The 26536-nt window shown below is 39.4% G+C and overlaps 3 protein-coding genes across 4 annotated transcripts in view; all 3 read right to left on the bottom strand.

Moving 5' to 3' along the window:
- Window positions 1–6404, bottom strand: part of LOC137194632 (solute carrier organic anion transporter family member 5A1-like) — a 51277-nt gene extending 44873 nt beyond the window's left edge. Inside the window, exons 1-2 of one of the 2 annotated variants that reach the window (XM_067606730.1) lie at window positions 6069–6404; window positions 2840–4223 (exon numbers count right to left, since the gene is read on the bottom strand). In XM_067606730.1, coding sequence (XP_067462831.1) covers window positions 2840–3800 — 961 coding nt within the window. In that variant the 5' untranslated portion in view covers window positions 3801–4223; window positions 6069–6404. Of the gene's footprint in view, window positions 1–2839; window positions 4224–4393; window positions 4603–6068 lie in introns of those variants that run through there. The other variant, XM_067606731.1, reaches the window with a different exon arrangement.
- A 1562-nt stretch (window positions 6405–7966) lies between these two features.
- On the bottom strand, window positions 7967–13737 carry LOC137194633 (tripartite motif-containing protein 16-like). The gene has a single exon (XM_067606732.1). The coding sequence runs from the start codon at window positions 12527–12529 to the stop codon at window positions 10766–10768; it is 1764 nt and encodes a 587-aa protein (XP_067462833.1). The 5' UTR covers window positions 12530–13737; the 3' UTR covers window positions 7967–10765.
- A 143-nt stretch (window positions 13738–13880) lies between these two features.
- LOC137194635 (tripartite motif-containing protein 16-like) lies at window positions 13881–18526 on the bottom strand. The gene has a single exon (XM_067606733.1). The coding sequence runs from the start codon at window positions 18313–18315 to the stop codon at window positions 16582–16584; it is 1734 nt and encodes a 577-aa protein (XP_067462834.1). The 5' UTR covers window positions 18316–18526; the 3' UTR covers window positions 13881–16581.
- Between the last annotated feature and the right edge of the window lie 8010 nt (window positions 18527–26536).

The following is a 26536-nucleotide window of genomic DNA, read 5'->3' as shown; positions in this document are numbered from 1 at the left end:
GTTCAATACAATGCTTATACATTTTCAGTTTTTGTTGACATTGTCAGAAAGGTGATAGATAGAGCCTGATTCTACTACTTTGTTTATTATCGAGGTCATAGTGTGTGGTGTTGATGTACTGGACTGCATTTTATTTATAACATTTTATAAGAACACGCTTATAGCCCCCCCCCCCCCCAAAAAAAAAAAACCTGTGTTATATATGAAACACTCAACACCTGTAGGTTTACAAGGTGACTGAAAAGTTTGTTGCACCTTTGTGGAAGACATCACATTGGATTAAAACCGCAGCCCAGAGTCATATGAAAAAAATAGCATCTACACTCCTCTGTCCTTTTGGATGCTCGGTATTTTCCAAACAGCTTCTATTTGTCATACTGTGGTTAGTCATCTGCTGCTTGCAACCAGCCCTTACAAAGTGTGTTGAGTGTTTTAACAGTTAGAACTGTAAAAATCATCTTGTGTTTTTCCAGCTCAGGAGTAGCAACGTGCCAACACATCTTCAGTCTCAGACTTTGTTTTTCTTTTTTAACGTTTTTAACACAATATGTAAAGCATTTTGAATTGTCTTTTTCTATGAAATGTGAGGTTCAGTTTGTCGACAGAAGTAGGGAAGCCACCATTACTGCAGTGGTACCTCACCAGTAAACCAGTATAACACTGTAATGTACGGATCAGATATGTATGTACAAGGATCTCACTGTTTGAGCAGTTCTGCTGAGAAATCTGTCCAGGAGATCCCACAAATTGGCTATATTTTGAAAATATAATCATATGCCATTCAAATGAAGTTAATGATCTCACAAATGTACACCTCTCAAGAAAATATCCAGTTTTAGCAGACACCCAGCATATTTTCTGCACTGTGCTGTTATTAGCTGCTCCAACAGTAAACTTTAACTTTGAAATATATTTTTAGAGCTGAAACTAATAGTTATTTTCATTATCGATTAATTTGTGGATTATCTTGGTTAATTTATTAGTTTTTTGGTACATAAAATGTCACAAAATGGTGAAAAATGTTGCTCACTGTTGCTAAGAGCCTGAGATGATGCCCTCAAACGTCTTGTTTTGTCCACAACCCAAAGATATTCAGTTAACTGTCATAGAGGACTAAAGAAACCAGAAAATATTTATATTTAAGAAGCTGGAACCAGAGAATTTGGGCATTTTTTTCCTAAAAACGATGTAATGGGTTATGAAAATAGTTGGCGATTAATTCAATAGTTGTCAACTAATCAATTAACCAACTAATTGCTGCAGCTCTACATGTTTTACTTTTATAAATCTCAAGTTTCGGATGCATTCTGTGTAGCATGTTGACCACGGAGCGCTAAACATTGAGCGATCTGCCTGCACACGGTGAGCCACCACCTGGCATATCTTTTGCTAGCTTGGAACTACATGTCCTGGCCAAATAAATTTAAATAACATTAAAAAAACCCTGCTGGGTTCAATAAATGACTCCACTTCATCAGACTGTGGAGGTCAGACAGAAGCAGTACATTTATGGGTTTTTTTCCCCAAAGACAAAGACAAACCAATTTCAGACAGGTGCTATTAGACTGAATAACTTCCACATTCACACAGACTACTTTTAATCTGTCAGAGATGGCACAGCTGACCACGGTTAACCCAAACATCTCTGCTTTCACAGTCAGTGTAAATGAGTTCAGTTCCACTCTGCCACCACAGTGCTTACTGCGGCGCTTGAGTACGCAACACATAAATCAGCGACCAGAGATGTATACAAATAATAATCCTGAATATGGTATATTTAGCAGTGACTCAAACTCACTCTTCCTCTCTAAACACATGTTAGAATACATGAAGAAATGCCCCAAATATGAGCATCAGTCGCAATTTAATTTTGTTTTGCTGAGATTTTCCATCACAAGGGGTGATATTAACCTCCTTTTACTTGTGAACATTGTCTTTTGTAGTTCGCTTTGTTGGTCCAGAATTGAGCCGCACGACTCGTTCTGAACTGTAACATCATCAGAATGCACATAACCTTAGGTTGGTCATTGGTGAGGGACAGGATGGTTTGTTTATTTCCCTGCTCTGTTTTATGAGAAATATTTCATTGTCTAAAATCCCAAATGTCCTGTACCATCAACTTTCATATAGTAGTAACGGCCATAACTTTAATACTAGGCACGTATCAAAAGGTTGTTTTTCACTTCCTGTCTCAAAAACTAATGCAAGACAATGAAACAATGAAAATATGGAATGGTTTGCCATCAGATACTACACATTTCAAGTTTAAAGAAACACCTAATGACACAGAACACCAACCCCTCTCCAATTAGATATCTGCAGAATATCTGACTTTATGATCATTAACAAGGAATTTCTTTGTTGTTTTATTTTTAGTCACGCTTTGGTGGTACAACTGCCATATTTTGACTTTTTAGATATAATGTGGGTACTTGTTGTCATTGTTGTTATCATTATTAGTAGTTTACTGTTGCTAATAAACTGTTTTTTGTCCCCTTTTTCCCTGAATTTTATTCCACTACTGTTTTCCATTATGATGTAATGTTTACTTGTGTAGACCCCAGGAAGTGTAGTTGCTACCTTGGTAGTGGCTAATGGGGATCTAATTAAATAAAGACAATAATAAAAAACCTCTAACATGGTTTCTCTGGAGGACTAGAGTATACAGAGAATAAAAATACAACAAGGGAAGTCACTGAGACCCAAACGCCTGCTGTTTTTGATCCAAACCAATCACCGGGCAGCTGATTTCACTGATTAGCTCGAAATTTAAAAGGTAGAGGAAACTAATTAGTGAGACCAGCTGCTGGCGGTAGAGCACATCCACACAAACTCTTACCTAAATACAGCGAGGCATTCTCCTTCTTGACATTGTCGTCCAGGTAGGTGGGTCCCAGGGTGTAGATGGGCGTGGATCCCATGCCCACCAGGATCTGGGCGATGACGAACAGCGCCACATACAGGTTGTGCTCGTTGCCCTCCTGGTCTCTGGGACAGGAGGTGATGTCGACGCGGTCCCTGCCGCTGGCGTTGCTGTTCATGCACAGGCCCTCGTTGCCCGAGGACGAGTTGACCTCCTGGATCTGGTATGGCGGGGAGATGAAGTGAGGTAAGGAGAAGAGAGCGGCGCCCACTGCAATGAAAACCCCTCCCACCGCCAGCCAGCGAGGCCTCTGACCCCGCCCGCCAAAGTAGCTGATGAAGACGACCACCAGGAGGCTCCCGATGTCGAAACAGCTGACGAGGAGGCCGGACTCAGAGCTCCTCAGGCTGTACCTCTTCTCTATGGTGGTGATGACGCTGCTCAGGTAGCCCGACACCATGAGCGACTGGATGAACGTCAGGTAGCACATACAGAACAGGAAGCAGCGAGAGTCCTGTATGAGAACAGCTAGGTACTTCCTGCTGGGCAGACGAATCCGCGCCAGCCTGGAAGCAAAAAACCCCGGGGGCTTCCTCCTCGCCATGTTTTTACTCCTACGGATCTCCGTGTTCTCCATGTAGGAGCTCGGCCTGTTCAGCGCCGACTTCCCCGGGTTGGGTGTGTAGTTCGTTCTCGTCGGGGACTCCGTCTGAAAGGACTCAGTCTTGGCTGGGAGCTGGATAAACTCTGCGCTCTCTTCCACCGTTATGGACATCCGCGCTGAACTAGACAGTAAGGTTTCCTCTTGAGGCGCCTCTTCGTTTAATACTGGCAGACTTTTAGATTTAAAGTTCGTACCCGGCTCCTCCTGCTCGCTAGAGAACTCATCCTCCTTCTGAAGGGACTCGGACAACTCTGCCTCCTCGTGGTCAGCCATTTTTTTCAGTCACCTTTCTTTAAGGGTTAGAAAAACAAACCGGCCCAGTTCCAAGCCTACAGTTCAGGGGCTGCTGCCCATTACATGTATTATTAATGGGCACATCTACTCCCACAGACAGAGTCTATGGTACCCAGAAAGGCCCCAGAAAAAGCAACACAACTGCTTATCTGCAGCTCAGGCAGCACGGCCTCAGTGTTTGTTTATCTTGTCATGCACTCTTGCCTTCTGCCACCATCTAATCCGTAAGGTGGAGACCGCTCAGGCCTCTTCAGCTCTGCCGGCTGAGCTCCGGGGCCACGGCTCCCTGCAGATGCACAACATTTCCACTGGACGGCTTCCTTCTCTCAGCAGGACGCTGCTGCTCCGCGGCTGGCAGGGATGAAATGAACTTGCAAAGCCTGCGCCGCATCCCTGACACCCCTGCCAAAAAAAAAGAGCACACAGTCACAATGGCCCCTTTCAGTACAGTACTCTTTCAGTATATTGCATGATAGTGTCCCCCCTCTTCTCCTCCTAACTCCTTCTCCCCAAGCCAAGGGCACCCCCCCACCACCACATCCCCTCCCCTCCCTCCCCGACGTTCACCGCACCAGCTGTCCTCCCAGCAGGCGAGAGAGGCTGTCATTTAGTGATTATATTCCAGCGTAAATCCCTGGAGATGTACAGTATAAAATTTTTTGAAAAAAACAGGAAAAGGAGAGTGTCCGTCGAGGAAAACGAGTGTGAAACGAGAGAAGTCCGAGGAGTCTGCAGACGGGCTGCTCGGATAGCTTCAGCTCAGAAACACCGCAGTGCTCAGCTGCTCTCAGCCGCTGTTTTGAAAACAACTGCGTCAAGCTAAAGAGACGTAACCCTACCACAGACACCGGCAAGACAGGCTTCACATTAAAAGCATGACATTTAAATGCATAGTCCAACACTGCTGCAACATATCTGTGAAAGCATCTTTCTATTGTTATATCAAACCAATTCACTTAACATATTAATCTATTTTTATCATGTATTGTTCTATTATTATTATGTTCATTTATTTTTATTAAGCATTGTTCTATTATTGTTGTTGTTTAATAACTGAATTTATTTATTTTTCTTACTTATTTGTTTTGTTACTTACCACACCCACATGTACTCATATGTACAGTCCTTGTATTACATGATGACTGTTCGCCTTTCAAAAATTGATAAAACAAGTATATATGTTAATTCATAACTGTATATTCAAACAGGCTGTATATACCGTACATAACTACCTACTGTATGTATATAAAGTAGCTTACCATTTTTTTTACCTATATTTTTTTTTACCTTTTTCTATATTTATTTCAGCACTCTTACACACCTTTGTACTATTTGTATCAATGTTTATAGAAACGATTTCACCTGTATATAGACACTGTATGTTGTTGTATGTATGTGTATATGTATGAATGTATGTATATGCATTTCTGTATTTGCCTCTTGCAATTGTCCCTAATGTTGCCTGTGTTGAATTACCTCACCTTTGTATGCGTAAACATATTGGCAAATAAAGACGATTTTCTTTCTGATTCTGATGTAACAAAACCCTGTAAAATTGCCTAAAATGTGAAAGGTACAATGTGATAGTTAGTGTATAATGAAGACTATTAGATATAATGTTTATCTGATATCTGTTTTAACCAATATTCGTTGCCAATTGTGCCTTATGTGCATTCAAATCGGGAGCTCCAGTAACCTATAAATTCTAATAATTGTGCGGAGAAAGTCTCACTGAACCCCATACACGATCTAGCAGATTTAACTTGTTTTCAATGTAGGTTAATGTAACTTAATACTTTTGGTCAAATTGTACACATGCCTCAATCGATGGGGTCCTACTCATAAATTCGGCCTGCATAATATTCACTTAACAGCAGTTTCATTCAATTAACTAAGCAATTTAATTGAAGACTTGGATCTAACCTACAGAATTAATAGGTCGGTGAAAACAAGTGAACGGAGAGCAATTGGCAAAATACTATGTGCAAATTTTAAGGGTAGACAAACGTGAAAATATTTTCTTACGATCGACGACGTGTGAAGCCCAACAGGTCGGAAAATATGTGTAAATTTGACGTTTTTTTTAAGGAGTTTGGCGTTCAGTGGCACAACAAAACACGTTCACCAGTTTGAGGTTTTTACTACATCCCAGCTAGCCGCATAGCTAACCCGCAGAGGTAACGGTCACCGATGAATAAAACAACAACAACATCATCGTCACCAATAGCGACACAAAGCTTCACTAACCTGACACTCTGAAGCGACGAGCGGCGTTTTAAACCTTCATATCCGAGTTACACCTCAGGCCCGGAGAGAAGAGGCGGTTATAACCGGACAAAACGTGAAAAAATCACCCATACAAAACATCTTCACAGTTCACACACGGAGCTGCGTCAAGCCTAGGAGAGCCACACCGGAACACGGACCAGTTTGTCTTCAAAATACTGTACACCATGCATACATACTAACGTGTGTGACCACGAAGGCTATATGTCAGGCCCCGTTCACACCAAATCCGGCAATGCGTGAAAAAAACGGCAGCCCTCTATTCATTTGAACGGGGGCAGTGCGTTTGGTGGGGACTGCATTGGGCTCAAAACTACAGCGACCGTCCTGCAAGAAATTGTGCTGCATTCATGTGCTCCTCGGACAGCCCCACTTCGCGAGTTGCGAAGTCTGGTCCAGTTTTTCCGACTTCGGTGTGTTCATGAGCTTTTAAGTCTTAATGTGAATACAACATGGACAGCATCTAACGGTTAGAACCTACTACCATATTACAAATAACATCTGAGCAAAAAAAATAAATGTAATACGTGAATTAGTGAAAAGTTTCTTATCATCAATTAAACATTTACTTTCGTCCGCCATGTTCCTGCGTATACAACGTCAACTTTCGGAAAGTCGTGTACCATAATTTTCGCCAACTTTCCAAGTTGTTGTTCTGACTTGAAGGGGCATTCACGTGAATTTTCCCCGTCGGAATCACATTTTTCCGATTATTCCGACATTACATGAATGCCACATTGAAAGGACCCAATTTTTGCCTAAATGTAACCCGTAACGCTGTGTTGACCAATCATACACCTGCAAGCGCACATACCTGGTGGACTACTGATGTAACTTGAGCACTTTATTCGACTATTTCATACGATACCTCATGATCATCGCGATGAAAGGTAAAACAGTTGCCGCTGTGATAACTTTCCAGAGCTGTAAGATCCTGTCTGTGAGTTTTACAAACCGCTGCGCTGTGTTTTGGCTTCTATAAATCTTTAGATGTATTAATCTGCAGACTCAACTCGACTCCCTGGATCGTATTACATCGTCTCACCAGTACCTCAAACTACACGCCCCCACCACCGAAGCCCCTTGCGTCATGGTGCCGGATTGCCGGATTTGGTGTGAATGCAGTCTAACCCCTTTTGTTCCAGAGTCCAGGTCTAGGTCAAAGCGTGATCGAGTCTTTGCTGTACTTGCACCTCAGCTTTGGAAAAGTCTTCCAGTTAGTATTCGATCTGCTGACACTGTTTCTGCTTTTAAATCCTTCTTAAGACACAATTTTGCAGACTTGCCTTTTTGCCTGACAACTAGTCCTGTGTGTTTAAATAATACAGCTCTGCTGCGCAACCAACTGATTTTAAATTTATTTTAATAGTTTCACTTGTTTTGGATGATTTATTAGTACTTTCTTTTATATGGTCTTGTATTTTGCTGTTCTTGTGTTTTTCTTTTTATATTTGTGATTGTTTTTTATGTTGTCTATGGAAAGCACTTTGTGCTCCTAGCTTGAAAAGTGCTATACAAATAAAATTAGAATTATTTTTATTATTTAAACAATGTTTTTCATAATGCTTTAGATTTAGAAATGTGATGATTTTTTAATGAGGGAGAAAGATTTGATGTAATTTTAAGAATGTTTAACTAGACATTTTATTTGTTACCATATCAGACACAAATTATCATTCAAAGTATTTTTATGTCTTAAAACATGTACTGCTGCAATTTTTAATGATTCCCTCCAGACATGTTTTAAGATGTATATAAAATACTCTACATTGAATATGGTAAATATATTTTTTGTCTGATATGTTTTTTCCACACAAAAAAGTTCAATTATCTTATTAAAATCCTTAAAATTACAGCTCTTCCTTCTCCCTCATTAAAAATTCCAAAATCTTTGAATGTGCAAATATATTTCATTTCAGAAGTTTAACTGTTGGACACAAGATGTCTCCTACTTCACTGTGAAGTCCATCCTCATTGTTTGTGCACTGGAGGCTTCAAGTTTCCACATCACACTTGTGTAATTGTGTAAGCTGAATATTGGAGCACAACTGGCTACAAACTATTTGTTATGTCACAAATCATTCTCGTAGGTACAACCCTTAAAACTGGATTTTTAATTAGCACAGAGAAACTTTCCACTTTCAGCAGATGAACATGAAAATAAACTCTCCTCTTACATCATTCTGCACAGTGAAGCTCAAACATTCAACAGTAGGAACAAGAAGAAAAACATATTTTTGAGTGGAGCTGGACTTTATAAAAGGCAAAAGCAGACTTCGAGTAGTCTGCTAATTTTTTCCAAATATGTGGTGCATAAAAACTGAATACTGCTTCTCCATGTGTTGCTTTGACTTTGGAGTAGTAAGCAGGAGAACAGAAATGTAATGGCCCTAAAGCATTCACTACTTTTAAATAACAATGGTAGGTGACGCTTTATTTTACAGGTTCCTTAATTTTATACTAATTTACTAGAAATTTTCTGCGTAATTTGCAGGTATTTAACAATGAATTTTTAAGATGTTTTACAGAAAAGGTGGTGCAATTTGATACAAAATATAAGAAAGAACAGGAAAAAAAGTGTTGTTTTCACTGGTAAGTACCTGCTCATTATAATTGGGTTCATATGTAGTTGTTATTGTGCAAAAACTCTCAATAAATTAGACTAAACAATTCTTTAACAGACAGAAAATTACTTAGTTTTCAGTGTGTATTTTTTTGATATATTAGCATATTATGTTGTTTCTTCTAGAGTGTTTATGTGCTGTAGTTTGATGCACAAAACTACACACTGAAAACAAAGTAATTTTCTGTCTGTTGAAATGTTTTAATTGAATTTTTGCAAATTAACAACTATGTATGAACCCAAATGTGATGAGTTTGTACTTACCAACTAAACCAACTTAACAATTCAAATCTTTGACACACATTACGCCAGTGTAAACATCTGGGAACTGTAGTAATGTGTTTTTAGTTTTAGTGTATAAGCTGCTATCTGATCAACTTTTTATAGAGACTGTTACAGGTGAGCCCTCTGAAGGTAAAATCATAGACACATCTTTCTAAGTTCCATCAGTGGCTTCTAGATATTTTGATGAAAGTGTAAATACAATTTTTTATGAGTAGTTTAAAGTGAACAGATTGCAATAGTGCATGCAGTTTTCACCCTGTCAAGAGCTTCTCTGTGAGCCAACTTCCAAGGGTTAAAATTATATTTGAAAAGGGGAAAACTACGAAACAAAGAGTAAATGTATGTTAGATAATGTAATGCACAAAATGGAAGGTGGAAGTAGGAAGGTGCAGATAAAATACAGTTGTCTTTTAGGTTAAAAAAATATATAATAATAATTAAAAATCTTCCCTTATAGATGGACTGTAATGAGAAGATTTCTACTCTACACAGCATGAAAAAGTCTTTTTAAAAAGTCTAATATATTCAGACCATCATAACCATCACAGCAACTGAGAAATCCCAGAATAACAATAACTATTATATGCATAATCTGTGTATAAATGCTTGTGAAATTCAATACATTCATCAAATATTGATCTATTACACAAAACATAAACTAAAACATATCTATTACATCAGTGGCAGATGAGACAATGAGATTATGTTTGTGATAAAAGGTCCATGTACATATTTACATTTTGTTTTCCATTTCTTTGACAGTTAAAAATGTCACAAAGCAGGTTAAAAGAAATCTATCAGAAATTCAAAATATGATTTAAATAAAATAATATATATTTATTATATCATATTTATATTTAATAACCTTATTTACATATTTCTTGCTGAAAAATTGATAAATAAGCTACATGACCAAATATGTGGACTCCCAAACGTTGAACTCATATGTGATTGTTCAATTCCAACATCATTAATCTGCTACTAAAACAGCCTCCACTCTTCTGGTTTCAGGCTTTCCAGCAGATTTCGTAACCTGTCTGCAGGGATTTGCTCTCATTCAGAAAATTTCCCTTCATTAGACCAACAAGGCCTGGACCAAACAAGTTCTACAACAAGGGGTGTCCACATACTTTTGGCCATATAGTGTACTGTAATTGACAGACAAGAACACAAGTACACATATGTGAAGAGCGAACTCTAGTGGAGAAGTTTATGACTGCAAATAACTGACAGCAAGCTTCATAATATTAAAGTTCAAACTGGAAACACCGAAGTGCCAATCACTCTTGAGCAAATCAAAAATACCAGTGTTACAAACTGAATATAGTGCATATTCTGTGAACTCTTACCTACTAAAGGTCCCCTGCAGGCATGTTGTAAGACATAAAATACTCTTCTTTGACTAATAATTTGTGTCTGATATAATTTTTCCACAAAAAAGTTAAAATGACATCTGCTCCTTCTCCCTCATTTAAAGATACATAATCCATGAATATACAATGGTTTAACTGCTGGACAGTAGATGTCTCGTACTTCACTGTAAAATCCGATCTCAGTGTTTGTGCTCTGGAGGCTTCAAGTTTCCACATCACACTTCTGTAAGTTCCATATGGAACTACAATTGGCTCCAAAGTAATTGTGAAGTCACAAATCACATTCATAGGTACACGAGTTAAACTCCGATTTAAGATGAACTTTCAGCAGATGAATGTGAAAACAGTCTTCGGTATGAAATTCTGGACATACATCATTATCCAAAGAGAAGCTTCACCTTGTCCTTCAAACTGATGGAGGAAGAAGAAAAATACATGTTTGAGTAAAGTGGGACTTTCAGCACACACAGCTCAACTGTGTTTCCAGTGGGACCATAAAGATAAAAACCAGCATAGAGAGGCTGAGTGAATGTGGTCTGGACTTTGTGGAGGAGAGTCATGGTTTCAGAGACGCTGTAGAAGGACAGAATACCTGCTCTCTGATCCAGGTACACTCCTACTCTGGAGGAACCAGGACCTGAGACGAGAGTTGAGATGTTGTTATGTCTGAATTCATAACGACATTTGTAAAAGTCTAATGCCCATGACTTGTCATTTTGTCCAAATGTTTCATTTAAAGCCTTAATGTCTTTGTAAGCAACTACCACTGAAACTCCTCCCACACCCTTTTCCACCTCCCAGTAACAACGTCCAGTCAGACTCTCTCTACTCAGGACCTGACACCTGTCAATGTATCTGTCTGGGTGATAAGGATAACATTGTTCCCCTGCCATGAATGTCACTTTTCTGTTCTCTTTAGATAGTGACAGATGTGTGTTTATTGTGTTTGGATCCAGTGTGATTTGACGTGAATAGTCCAAGAATTCAGCTCTGGTCTTCGGCTCTCGAGACAGTAAAACGTCCACTTCAGTCACTTTCAGCAAGATCTTTGTCCATTCCTTACTCATAGTGTCCTGTAGTTTATCTCCGAGCTCTGAAACCTTGTTTCGCACTTCATCAAAGTGCCACAAACAGTTGGGGTGGATAGGAGCGAAGTATATGGATTCATTGAGATATGTAAGTGGGAAGTAATTTTGTAGAAACTCAGTGTGATCCTCTGTGCGTGACAGCTGCACCAGTTCAGCATCTTTCCTCTTCAGCTCAGTGATCTCCTGCTCCAGCTTCTCCTGAAGCTCTTTGACTCGACTCACTTCAGTTTCCTGCTGGGATCTGATCTGCTGCTTCACATCAGAGCTTCTTTTCTGGATGAGAAGGATCAGCTCAGTGAAGATCTTCTCACTGTCCTCCACTGCTTTATCAGCAGAGCGACTGACGGCCTCCACCTCCTGTTGAAGCAGCTTCACATCTTTCTCTTTGTCCTGGATTCTCTGCTGGATGTTTTGTCGACTCCCCCCGAGCTCTCTCTGCCTCTCAGTCCTTTCTGCTGCAGCTGAGACTGTGTCGTGGCCTTTATGTTCCTCCACAGGGCAGAGATAACAGATACACTGCTGATCAGTACTGCAGAACATCTTCATCACCTCATCATGACGAGAGCAGATGTTCTCCTGGAGCTTCTTGGAGGGGTCGACCAGCTTGTGTTTCTTTAATGGAGCTGCATCATAATGAGGTTGGAGGTGATTCTCACAGTAAGAAGCCAGACACACCAAACAGGACTTGAGGGCTTTCAGCTTTCTCCCAGTGCAGACATCACAGGCCACATCTTCAGGTCCAGCATAGCAGTGATCAGCAGGAGCAGCTTGGAGTCCAGTCTTCTTCAGCTCCTCCACTAAAGCTGCTAACATGGTGTTTTTCACCAGGACAGGCCTCGGTGTGAAGGTCTGTCTGCACTGAGGGCAGCTGTAGATTTCCTTCACAACCTCTTCATCCCAGTGGATTTTAATACAGTTCATGCAGTAGCTGTGTCCACAGGGAATAGTCACCGGATTCTTCAGAAAATCCAGACAGATCGAACAGGAAATTGTTTCCTGGTCCAGCTGAACTCCTTGCTGCGCCATTTCACCTCCTTGACAGGAAACATCCATTTCACTTAATCAACAAAAGTTACGCCGAGATCCAAACTTTGACCTTCTTCCTTTTCATTTGCTGAACTTCAGTGAATGTGACTCGTCAGCTCTTGCACTTCATTACATATTGCCACCCTTCTTCAAAATGCTGATCTGTGAGGAGGAGGGAACAAGGAAATACCTGGACAAAATGGACTTTGGAGGGAGGAGTTATATGCTTTGCTTCATTCCAGGAAGAGGAGTGGTCTGAAAGAAGGTGTGATTAAATAAGACAATGTTAAGATAATGACAACATTACAATGCTCTGACTCTTTGTCCTTACTCAAAATACACAATTGAAATAAAACAAAGGGGAAATATTTAGTCATCAATGAAGTTTGGAGTTTTATCAAATGAAAATAATAATAATAATCTCACTTAACTTACAAAAGTTGTGCTCAGATGCAAAGTTTGATCTTCTTGCTTTTCATTTGCTGAGCTCAAGTGAATGTGGCTCGTCACCTCTTCCACTCAGTGAAGGGAACAAGTGCATATTTAAATAACAATGTTTGAGAGCAGAACAGACAGGGAGGAGTTATCATGCTTTGCTTCATTCCAGGAAGAAGACTGGTTTGAAAGACGCAGGGTGTGATCTGTTTTCATTAACATTGTGACAACATGACAATGAAGGTCACTGAACCAGGGGACTGCACATTTCAAATGTCCGACAGTTCAACACTCTAACCAGCAATGACGGAAAAACATGCTTGACCATGAGGTATGCTTGATATGAGAACATACACGCAATATCAATGATCAGCTCTACAGGTATTTTATCAGATTTTCACCCATATGTCTTGAACGCATACAAAGCAGCAGAGCTCCGTCAAGGAAAAGAAGAAGAGAGGATTATCAGGCTGTGCTTCATTCCAAGAAGAGGAGTGGTTTGACATAGGCAGGGTGTGTTTAGTTTACAATAATAACATGACATGGCCCTTCATTCAGTCATGCTTCTAATACATAAGACACAGGCATTTATCAGCTTTAAAAGCCAGTCAACCTTGAATGTTAGCTTGCAGGGTCAAAAGAGAACTGACCCCTGGCTATGGAGGTTTGCTTTTGGCTTTTTCACACCTGCCTACCTCCCTGAAGTTTGTTCCAGAGTCAGTAACATTTGTAGAGTTGAACTTTTCTACGTGTAGTTGGTACTGACTCCAAGTCTTGTCAGTCTATTAACCATGTAGTCGTTGTGTAAGAACTGTGTTTGCCCTCTCAGCAGTAAACCAAGTCTATCGTCAGTGGGTGTTGGACTCTGCCAAGGCCATATATGATGCCGATCTGTTACGGGTTAGTACAGAGAACCCAACGTGCAGAACACAGAGGCGAGGAATTGGAATCAGGAGGACTTTATTAACAACCTGATGTTGTGGAGAAAGAATCAGCAGAGTCTTTGAGGCCAGGCGGAGACCAAGGCTGGGCGAGGAGGAACCTGTGGGGGGTGGGAGGAGGTTGAGGTATGGCAGCCAGAATCTGAGGGAGCTGAGCAGGGTAGAGCAGGGGATTGGGCAGAGCGAAGCAAGGCAGGGTGAGTCCGCAGGGCTTGGGGGAACTGAGGTAATACTGAGCAGGTTCTGGGTAGAACAGGAGGGAGTCAGAGGCATGAGTCAGGCCAAGAATGCTGCAGGCAGATGGAAACAAGAATTAACAAAAAGCTTTGACGGGTAAAGATATTTAAGGAACTGGAACATGACTGACAGAGTAACTGAGTCTACAATCTGGCAGAGTGGTGAGGTTGGAACCAGGTATTTGAAGCAGAGCAGGATGATGATGATGGCTGGCAGCTGGTGACCTGACTCCGCACATCTGACTCCACTCCTGCAATCAAACACACACACACATAGAGGGAAAGGAGGGGGAGAGAGGCTGCCAGCTAGGCAGAAGTAGAGGGCCTGTCACTATCGGTATTGGGCAAGTTAGTTGAAAACTGTAATAATTACTGTTTACATGTTACTCATTTTAAAAGTAATTGCATTACTTTACTTATCACTCAGCAGCAAAAGTAACATGTTAAATTACTTGTTACATTACTTTCATTACTCAGCTGTCAGCTCCATCAAAGTTGCCTTTAAACAGCTCAAAACCCTCCACCTCCATATGCTGCATCTTTTGTATTTAACACATGTAGAAATAGAAAATGAGACGTTTGTAGTTTAACAAGTATGCAGGATACAGTTTGGAAGAATTTACTGACCCAACAGCTAGCGTTAGCAAAGCCTCAGTGACTGCAAACAGCACTCCAGAAGTCTCAACCTCCGCTGCACGATTCACACACATCTCCAACTCTGAACTAAAATAACGTCAGGTGACTCCTGAATGTAGGCATGCCAATTAAACTACAACACAACTTTGGAATTACTGCAAGTTGCATTTCCTCTCCTCCAGAGCTGTTTGTCAGTCGAACGCAGAGACCAAACTGATATCAACCCTCCATTAATCCCTGTAAAAGGGGAGCACGCCGACCCCCAAGTGTAAAAGTAACAGAACGTTACTGGGATCAGTAAATGTAATATAATTACTGAATTTCAAATTGTAATCCCTTACACTACTCATCACTGAAAAAAGTAATTATATTACTGTAACAAGTTTCTGTCCAACACTGGTCCTGATGCAGTTTGTGATTTTAATTGACAGAATCTCGAGGTGCTGTCACGGATTGTAAATTGCCCAGTTTGGTGGCCTCAGAGTTGCTTTTCGTGCATGATGATGTTCTGTTTTATCAGTAAGTACTGGGATAGTTTGCAGCCCAGTGTAAAAGCCTGGACAAACCAGGATTTAAAACAACAACATTTCATGGCGAAGTCATTCCAATTGAATCACTGTGATCGGTGGATTCGTTCCCAGAACCGGAGAGTCCAAAATGGAGGAAGCTATTGTAGTTTATTAGCTGTGTTGCACTGTACACTTTTATTTAACCACCTCTGTCATAGTTAAACTGTCCACGAAAGAGCAATGGTTTCCAGACAGTTATGAGTCTTTTGACTGAACTGTGTGAAGTTATTGTCCCATTATAGCTACTGAGCTTATGAGACCGTGCTCCTTTTTGTAAAAGGAAATTTACGTCAGCCTCACACAAGCACCCTCCAACAATACCCATATGCTCTCCTAACAAACTACACACGCATCACACCTAAACTGGAATTTTTTCACCACATCAATCCCCATCTTACACTCATGCAATATCCTCTATTTAATGTCATGGTTTTCTCACTGTATGTATGTATGTCATCAGCTGTTGTGTTTTGTCTTGATTCACCAAAAATAAAAAGAGAGAGAAAGTAAAAAATTAAAATTAAAAAAAAGTTTTAATTAAGTATATCCTCAACTTCACACAAATCATTCATTTAAACATATGAGACAGTCAACTCTACACAGCATTCAGACCATCATGAGCATCATAGCAATTGAGAAATCTTAACTTAAAATGATAAGAACAACTATAATCATAATAATCTGCATAGAAATGTTCAAGCTATTAGTGGATTGGACAGTTGACAGTTTGGATGGACAGTTTCAACTGTTCATCAGTACATATATGGATTATATATCAGACCTACTTACAATAAAAACAATGGTAACTTAACGCATCAGTGTTGCCAAATTCTGAAAAATTACAGTTTTGTTTTCAAACATTTACTGAAAATATTTAAATAAAGTATATCAGTATATGATATTGATATATTTACCGAGTGCTTTTCCACCATGCTTTCTATAGTTGACAATTTAATGATTTAATTTGATAAAAAACTGAAACTACGTCCCGTTTGTTAAGGTTTTTTTCTTTGGTGGAAACTCTGTTTAGTAGCTTTTTCCTGTGAAAATCATCATCCTGTCAGAATGACATGTTTTACATTTCCAGTTTTGTTTTGCAAAAATTGAGGAATAACATTGAGGAGTTATTATCATTGAGGAACATTAGCTTAATACTAAGATTGTTCCAAACACTCTTGCTCTTAGAAATAAAAATGTTGACAAAACAAAAATTGTAGTTGGAAAAACTGAGTATCACACATTTTCTGATCAGTAACTCTTGCCTACTCAAGTCGACACAGCTCAGCAGTATTTCCTACAGGACAAAAAAGCTGTAGTCCAGCATAAAGAGGCTGAGTGAATGTGGTCTGGACTCTGTGGAGGAGAGTCATGGTTTTAGAGATGCTGTAGAAGGACAGAATACCTGCACTGTGATCCAGATACACTCCTATCCTGGAGGAACGAGGACCTGGGATGGGAACGCTGATATTCTCATGTCTAAATTGACAACGATTTTTGAAAAAATCAATGGCCCAGGATCTGTAATCACTTCCAAATCTGCTGATAGACTTGTATGCAACTACCACTGAAACTCCTCCCTTACCCTTCTTCACCTCCCAATAACAACGTCCAGTCAGACTCTCTCTACTCAGGACCTGATACCAATTAGTGAATCTGTCTGAGTGATCAGGATAACACTGTTGTTGGCTCACTACTCTTACACTTTTGTTCCCTTTAGATAATGACAGACGTGTGTTTACTGTGTTTGGATCCAGTGTAATTTGACACAAATATTTTAAGAACTCAGCTCTGGTCTTGGGTTCTGGTTCTGACAGTAAAACATCCACTTCAGTCACTGTCAGTGAGGTGTTTGTACATTTCTCCCTCAGGATGTCCTGTAGTTGATCTCTGAGCTCTGACACAGTGTTTCGTATTTCATCAAAGTGCCACAAGCAAAAGGGGTCGATCTGAGTGAGGTACATAGAGCCACTGAGACATGTAGGTGAGGAGTAATTTTGTAGAAACTGGTTGTGATCCTCTGTGTGTGAGAGCTGCTTTAGTTCAGCGTCTTTCCTCTTCAGCTCAGTGATCTCTTGCTCCAGCTTCTCCTGAAGCTCTTTGACTCGACTCACTTCAGTTTCCTGCTGGGATCTGATCTGCTGCTTCACATCACAGCTTCTTTTCTGGATGAGAAGGATCAGCTCAGTGAGGATCTTCTCACTGTCCTCCACTGCTTTATCAGCAGAGCGACTGACGGCCTCCACCTCCTGTTGAAGCAGCTTCACATCTTTCTCTCTGTCCTGGATTCTCTGCTGGATGTTTTGTCGACTCACCTCGAGCTCTCTCTGCCTCTCAGTCCTTTCTGCTGCAGTTGAGACTGTGTCGTGGCCTTTATGTTCATCCACAGAGCAGAGATAACAGATACTCTGCTGATCAGTACGGCAGAACATCTTCATCACCTCATCATGACGAGAGCAGATGTTCTCCTGGAGCTTCTTGGAGGGGTCGACCAGCTTGTGTTTTTTGAATGTAGGTGATTCATAATGAGGTTGGAGGTGATTCTCACAGTAAGAAGCCAGACACACCAGACAGGACTTGAGGGCTTTCAGCTTCCTCCCAGTGCAGACATCACAGGCCACATCTTCAGGTCCAGCATAGCAGTGATCAGCAGGAGCAGCTTGGAGTCCAGTCTTCTTCAGCTCCTCCACTAAATCTGCTAACATGGTGTTTTTCATCAGGACAGGCCTCGGTATGAAGGTCTGTCTGCACTGAGGGCAGTTGTAGATTTCCTTCACATCCTCTCCATCCCAGAAGCCTTCAATACAGCTCATGCAGTAGCTGTGTCCACAGGGAATAGCCACCGGATCCTCCAGAAGATCCAGACATATTGAACAAGAGAAGTTTTCCTGGTCCAGCTGAACTCCTTGCTGCTCCATTTCACCTCTCGGTTTCAGAAAACTTAATATAGTTCCACTTTTTTTCAACAGAGCTTGTACGTTAATCCAAAAACGGCTCATTTTCAACTTGTTTACTCACCAATCTGCAGGAAATGAAGCTTATCAGCTCTTGCACTCCACTACATGTTGGCTACACCCCTCTATAACCTGGCAGATCTGTGAAGGGGAGGAGATATGATAGATAATATCTGAACTGAGTCAAGCTAGCAAGAAATTCCAGGAAAAGAAGTGATGTTTTTTTTCTTTTATAATTTCCATTAATGTAATGCACATAAAGCTTGTTTTAAAATGACAAATTTAGTATGTATGGAAATGTACATTTATTATCAAACTTACTATTATCAAGCTTGTGTAGGCTGAATTTAAAGGGAGGTTTAATAAGAAACTTTGCATAAGACACAGTTAGCCTCTGTCCGTATGTTTTCCTCTTGTTTCACAGTTTTTCTTACAAAGCGAGGAACAAACAGCATCTGCACATTTACATAAGATCTATCATGATTTTATACTCCAAAGAAAAGCTGATCGCTCCAGGTTTCAGTTATCATTAATACAGATATTCCACATGAACTGGAAATATGTCGTTTGAAGCAGAGTGACTTTCAGCTGTCTGATATAATTAGAATAATTTTGATCGACTTTAATCTACGCTCCAGCTGCTCATTGGAAGATATCTTATCAAAGTGTCTGCAAGGAGGTGATAGGGAACAAATTAATTTCAGTGCCAGATGTAGTGCTGAGCATATAAAGAAGTCAGTTAGCTTCAGCACAACATAAATCAACATTTAGATTCAGCTGATCGTGAACTCAGTTTAACATGTGAAAGGTTTTATTCTGAGAATTAGGTCTGACAACATTCATAAACATATACAGCTGGTTTTCTGTATTAATATTTACATTTATAACAGCAATATATTTGTAAACGTCACTTCATCTTAAATATTCTTTGAAAATATTAGGCTGTTGTCCACTTTCTGTGTGTCTGGATCACACTGGAGGTCATCAGTTGTTTAGAAAGTCAAGTCCATTTTTATTTATATATTTATATAGTCCAATATAACAAATTCGCATCTGTACAGCATGTAACATCCTCTATCCTTAAACCTTTGATTCAGATAAAAAAAAAAACTCCCTGAAAAAAACCCTTTTAAGTAAAAATATGGAAGTATTATCGGCGAAATGTACTTAAAGTATCAAAAGTATTTTTATATTATTATACAATATTATATTGTTTGTTTTTAACAAAGACATGTAAGAGCATTTTAATGTAGTTCATCAATGTGGAGCCAATTTTAGATACTTTGGGTAGATTAATAGTAATAGTACTGCATCATATTCTAAAAGTGTATCATATGTTTTTTATAATAATAATAATACACTTTATTTATATAAAAACTTTTACACAAAGTACATAACATTTTTTTAAAGAAAAGAAAAGAGAAAACAATTTAAATGGTTATTTTAAGTAAAATCTTAATCTGAAAAGTAACTAAAGCTGTCAAATAAATATAGTGGAGTAGAAAGTACAATATTTCCCTCTGAAATGTAGTTCAGCAGAAGTATAAAGTAGCATGAAATGGAAATACTCAAATTAAGTACAAGTATCTCAAATGTGTACTTAAGTACAGTACTTGAATAGTTACATTACACCACTGGATGTGAATATGAGTGTAGTATCATGTATCCTGAAAGCAAGTCCATTTGTAGAATAAGCTGAAATATATGCCTGTAGCTACTAAAAGTTATTTTTTTCCATGATTTTTTCTAGACAAACACCAAAAATGTCCATTTGGGGAGTCGATAGGACACATAGTAATAATTAGGGGAAATCAGAAGACCTACTTAAAGTACTCACAAAATCTGCTTAATTGAAAATGGCCAAAGAAAAAATGCAAGAAGGCATTTTAAGCAACTCTTACACAACAAAACTAATGTAGTCTCTTAGCCATACAACACTGAACTCCAACTTTTATGGGTTAAAATGTCTCCTATTCATCCCTACCGCAGCCTGTGATTGGCCGAAGGTTGATTTAACTTGTACCTGCCCTCGCAGAAGATGAAAAGGACAGAACAAGGACAGGTCTTGCCAACCAGATTATTGCTCGTGTTTTTCCATACTGTTGCCTTCTCTGTTGCCCTTCCTGAGGTTTTTCTTTGTTAAGAGGTTAAGTAACAAATTAAATTCAGGACTTTTACTTGTAATGGAGTATTTTTAGACTACAGTATTTCTACTTTTACTTAAGTAAAGGATTAAATTAAAAACTGGGCCCTGTCAGAGAATAAAGCATCCCATCCCTGCAACCTGAGACTGTGTAGGTTTGCCCAAATAAAATTACGGTGATGGTTATGACCCTAGAAGGACGTTCACACAAGAAGTAAAAAATATAAAATTTGATGAAATCCAAATAGCTTCCCACTGTGACCAAGTCTCTGTCTCCTCCTCCGTTTAAAGCACCACAACAACCAGCTGTTGTTAACACCTAAGTGTATTGTGCCCAGTTTAAAGACATTATGATTATTATTACACCCACATAATTTCAGCTTGAAGCCCATAAACCTCACACAGTTACCTCTTTGCGCCACTTGGAGCCGCCATTGTTCCATGTTTCTTATAATGCAGCTTCAAGAGGTTTGTTTGGGTTCACTCAGTTATACAAAAGTCATGAAACACAAAGAAAAAGAAGACTATCAGAATAGATGATAACAGTTTATTTACCCATTCTTTGATACCATGTCTAGATTTATTTATTATTAATTTGTTCAAAAACTTTTATGGTGAATGAATTTTACATAAATGAAACAAAATACCAGCCAGCGACAGTAGTTCAATAGAATATTTGCTTGTGTTTTATCATCATTACTAGAGTAATAAACTGCAATAGATACAGCATCCAACTAAAATTAAACATAATTAAAACTGACGGTGATAAACCTCATTAACAATTATGATTATAGTCGTATGATATTAAAATGGACTGTTAAAACATACAATAAAGACTCTCCAGTGCAGTACAGTAAGTCATTTGGGAGACGTGATATGATCTCCCCGTCTGTCAGAAGGGAAACCTCCAGCAAATATTTAATCAGCAATTTGGTTCGTCTTTCAAATATTCATGAAATCTAATCAACTTAATCATGGTGCAATCGTTATTTCAAAGTGTAATGAAACTCCCCACCACTTCACTCAAGCATGACCAGGGTGGCTGACTTCACAGCGTCACTTTCAAAAACAATAAAACTAACACACACACACACACACATTCATATACACACTGACAATGTGGATGAAAGTAGACTAGAAGTAAAGAACGAAGCCAAAAGGGTTAGAAAGAAAGAAAGCAATGTAGTTAGTTAGCATTTAATTACATTTTTATACAAGAAATTTTGCTTTCACTTAAATTAAATTTGTTTAAAGGGGACATAACACACTTCTTGTGGTTTTCTGTCATTTATATACTGTTAGATAATGTTGGATGTCTTTGTTAAACACGGTTGAAGTTCCAAAACTTAAAGTTAACATATGTAAATGTTGCCTGCAAGTCAAAAGCCAGGGCTTCATTTGCAAATTTACCTCTACTTCCCCATCAAGGTGACTTTGGACTGTTTGCATTATAAACTCACATATTTCAAGTTTCATTTATTTATTTGTGTAGCACTTTTCATACTGTGGTTGAACTCAAGGTGGTGAACACATAAGAAAAACATTAAAATCAGGGACTAAAAATCAGAGATTGAAATTAGGACATTAATGTCCTTTTGTACAAAGTCACCTCTTTAATCTCTGCTGATAAAGATTTTAGGTGTGAGAGCAGCAGCGGGGTATTGGAGGACCTAAGGTACAGGAAAGGACATGTGGTTTTAGCAGCTCTGCTATACTGGCTGGGGTTAGGCCAAATTTAGACTGGGTTCAAGCTCGAACATGTACAGATGGATTTAAGAAGTTTATATTTCGAGTAAAGAACAAGAAAAATAAATAAATCTGACTGCAACTGTTTGTTGACGTAGCCTTCAGAGCTGGTGGAAATTTGCAGAGCTTCCTGAAGCTGACCAATCAGAACAGAGTGGGCTCATCAGGAGGCGGGCCTTAAAGAGACAGGAGCTAAAACGGCCTGTTTCAGACAGAGGCTGAACTGAGGGGCTGCATAAAAGAGTAAAAGAGTTTTTGAACTGTATATCATCCAAAGATATTACAATAGAGCCCCAGGATATAAATATAGATCTGGAAATGTGCAGAATATGTCCTCTTTTGATTTTCACTCGTGTCCAGCACACAAATAAAACAATAAACAGATAAGACAGACAAACATTTACACAAAATGCATGGGAGGTTTATGCAATCCACTCTCAGATCCAAATCCAACCAACCAGTAGGAGTCGATAGTACGACAACAAGGAAATGCAAAACCAATGATTGAACCCTGAGTTCAATCCTTAGTGTTTATTAATGTAGCTATTTGTCAACAACTATAACTCCTCCTGTGGGCGTCACAATTGGAGGCTGCTATATAAACAGATAATGAATGACACGTTGTAATACAGTAATATAAAATATACCTTCATAGAAACGTTGTAAATGCTAACTAAAAAGTGTCTTTAAAGCTGCTAAAAGTTCTATCTGTAAAATACAGTGCTACAAAACATACTCAGACTTAAACATTGCATAAACTTTATATTGATTGTCTCATTTTTCTACAAACAAAACATGTGCCATCAGAATTGTTTAAATATCCCACAATCACATACTCCACATACAGTCCAGACTTCCTCTCCTTGATGTTTTCAACATTTCCTGAGAAGAAGAAGAGAAAAACATAAATATGTTAATTCTGTAATATGACACAAATTTCTAGATGACACAACGATACGCCTTCATTTATCCATTACATACGGCCAAATCCTCCTCGCCACCAAACCTGACTGAAGCCGCTGGAGAAAGCACGCCCGCAGGCTGCTGCAGCAGCTCTTTACAGAGGAACAGTGAGATGGATCTAATGTACAGTTTAATGTTTGGCCTCGGGAGCACACAGGGAAGCTGCTGTGTCCTATTTGCTGGGATGTGGAGCTCATTTTGGAGAGCACTTCATTCTCCCTGCCCGGTGGGATCTTAGCCACAAGCTGAAATACAGTACAATTTATCTGTTTTTCATCAGACGCAGTAATAGCCCTTTCTGTTGTGTCTGCATGATGCTAAAGTCTCACATCTACTTTATCTCACCTTAACAGTTTGGATTTCTGGAACCAGCAGGAGCAGATGTGAGTCATGTTATAGTTTTTTTTGCCATAACGTTTTGTTTCTATCACATGGATGCACAGATGAGAAAGCAGCATATTTCTTTTCCATCTCTGCAGATACATCTCTGGAGCATTTTTATAACACTATTTCTAATTTTAGAGAAGCAGTCCTTCATCCGTTTGGATTTTAATCTGCGTTTTGCGTTATTTATTCATTTCGCAAGGTTCCCAGGAGCCTTGAAACTCACAAAAAGTTAGCAAAGTTGAGACAAATAAACTAAGAATTTTAAAAACTTTCTGAAATGAATGGATGGCTATAAGGGTAATAAAATGTAGGAATCACATTCCTCTGTGTGCCTCTGGTCTTTTCTACCCTTCAGGGTAAAACTTTTCACAGTGTTGAGGAGTAAGGCGGCTAATTAGAGCAACGATCCAACTGAAACTTCTGATGAAGCGGTGACGCATCATTAAAAATATACTGGAATTATTAAGGAAGCAGGACATCTACTAAATACCTATGTCACGACCTCTCTTGTAGATATGGCCTTGTTTTACATCATCCCACTTCTATGGGTCATGAATACTACGGCCGGTAGATGGCATCTGTCACGAACTATAAATACAAAACTAGCGGTTGTTTTTGTGTGACTGACATTGTGACCTATTGTGCCATTTTTCTTGGAAGGGCAGAATCAAATACTCAGCTTTCACAATAAATTAGACAAAGTCCATATTCCAATGTTGATCATCCCATTTCCTTTTGTTTAGTGAAAATACAACAATCTTTAAAGCTGCTCTAACTGACTTTTTGGCCACTAGGGGGCAGAATAGTGTGTTTCAAAGCTGGCAAACTATTTACACATCCAGCAGATATGGAGCAACATTAGCTTCCTTTTGGATCCATTACTTTGGTCTCCACCAACTCCTAAGGAAAATATCTGTCTCTTTAGCTGCTTGAGTTTCCATTTTCTTCACCAGCTAGTTGCTAACTGTGTCTGTCAGCTGTTTGGTGCTGGGCAGGTTGAGTAGAATGAGTTTATCAGAGCTGCTGTAAAAACTGAACCATGTAGTAAATGCGTCATAAAACCAAAACTCAGTTGGTCAAAAAACAATCAGGCATAAAATCTTACTTTTTTAAAGCCTCTGTTAATGTGGGTCAGTATCAATCATACTGAAGTACAAATTTGAGGTACTTGTACTAAATTTGAGTATTTCCGTTTGATGTCAGTCGGCCAAAACTCAAAGCTCAGTAGGGCTGCAGAGATGGCATTAAGGGTGTGCCCGAATACAAATATGTTATTCGGCAAAGCACAAATAGTGGGGGTTTTTTTGTTTTTGTTTTTTTTACAAATATTTGTTTTGTACAAATATTTTAAAAAGTATTTGTATTCGGGAAGAAAAAAAAAACATGTTAAATACCAGTGTGCAGGTCGGTTACATCGCTATCTCAGTGTCTCTCCTCTACTCCGCTGTGACGTCTATCAGCAAGTCTCAACAAGGGGAGTCACATCCACCTGCTACATGACGCACATTTCATCACTCCTGGAGTTGGGGGTGTTCCCCAGAGATAAAGCTGAGCTACCGACACACACAAAGTGCTCCAAAGGGATTCTTCATAACCTGTTGTTCCCCTTCTCCTTTCAACAAAGTTAGGTTGTAAAAAATAGGTAATAAATGAAAAGTGCAAAGTAATAATCGCCTTTGAAGTTCTTCCCTACACATTACATGGTGTATAAATAGGTAGAGGTCTGTCTGCAATGAGGTGATGAGTAAAGTTTTAGCTCAGTAGTCAGCACAGTCGTCTGTGAGCTGGGAGACTCCAGGCCCGGTGTGGGGACCTCCTTTGTAAGGTAGTTTATTCATGAACACTTATCGTAACGCTTTAATTTTCTAAAATTAAAAGCGTAATGCAAACAAAAACAGGATTTTTAAGGCTCTTTCCTCTTTTATTCAAATACAAATACAACTACAAATAATTTTGCTGCCTCAACAAATACAGATACAAATACTGGGCCCTCTGTACATCACTAGATGGCATTAATTAAAGTTCCTCACTGTGAGTTCCTCATTATGACCTGCGCCTTTCTCCTTACACATAGTCATTTGATCCTTTGTTAATGTAAGAAATATTGATTCGTTGTGCTTTGAAGAGGTGTTTTTCTGTTTTTCTCAGCACCTGCCTTTCATGTTGCTGCTTTAATCATGGCCACACACCAAAAGTCTTGCTTTGTGTGTTGTGCAAGTCTCCATCACACAGATGGATTTCTGAGTAACCAAACGTATATCTACATTTCTTTTTTTTTATTTCACTAACTTTGCAAGTACAGCACTCCTGCACATGCATGTACCTGTTTTTAAGTCAAATCCCTGACACGTCCCCACCGACAGATTATAATAATCCTCCAAAGGAAAGTCAAATCGACGGGGGTTCATTGTTCCTTTCACTCTGCTGTGCTCAAATGTACTTTGAGGATGGCCACAGCAAAAGATGAGCGAGACACGTGACAAGAAGCAGTGAATATTCATACAAGAGCACAGCAGTGGAGCTTTGAAAACCAGTGAGGTGAAATACTAAAAGACATGTGAATCCGAAAAGCCTGACACAATCCACACCACCTTCAGTGCACACCTGAAGGTAAACAAAGAAGTACAGCATCTCTCTAATCCTCTGAAGTTGGAGTCAGTCACTGGAAACCTGCAAACCAAGAGGATCGAAACACACTCAAAGGAGGAAGAGGGGGGGGGGTGTGGGGGCTTGGGGGTGAAATGTGACGATAGCAACAATAAAATGAGGAGGGGGGAGGGGGGGTGATCTGAATCTTAACCGGGATGTAACACAGTCAGATTGTCAGTTTGAGGAAGGTGATTGGCAGGGATTAAAGAGCTGCTGTTAATTGGAAGCAAAGGTGGAGTGGGAAGATTATGCAAAGGGGATATTATGATGCAAAACATATGAGAGTGAATAGTTCAACTGAGATCAGAAGGTGTGGTATTGAGATGTCTGTTTGAAATTGTTATTCATTAAAAATTATCTTGTTTCTTTGTCTGTGTT

Source organism: Thunnus thynnus, chromosome 12, assembly GCF_963924715.1.
Source record: "Thunnus thynnus chromosome 12, fThuThy2.1, whole genome shotgun sequence".
Lineage (NCBI taxonomy): Eukaryota > Metazoa > Chordata > Actinopteri > Scombriformes > Scombridae > Thunnus > Thunnus thynnus.
This window is presented reverse-complemented; position numbering and strand designations above follow the sequence as displayed.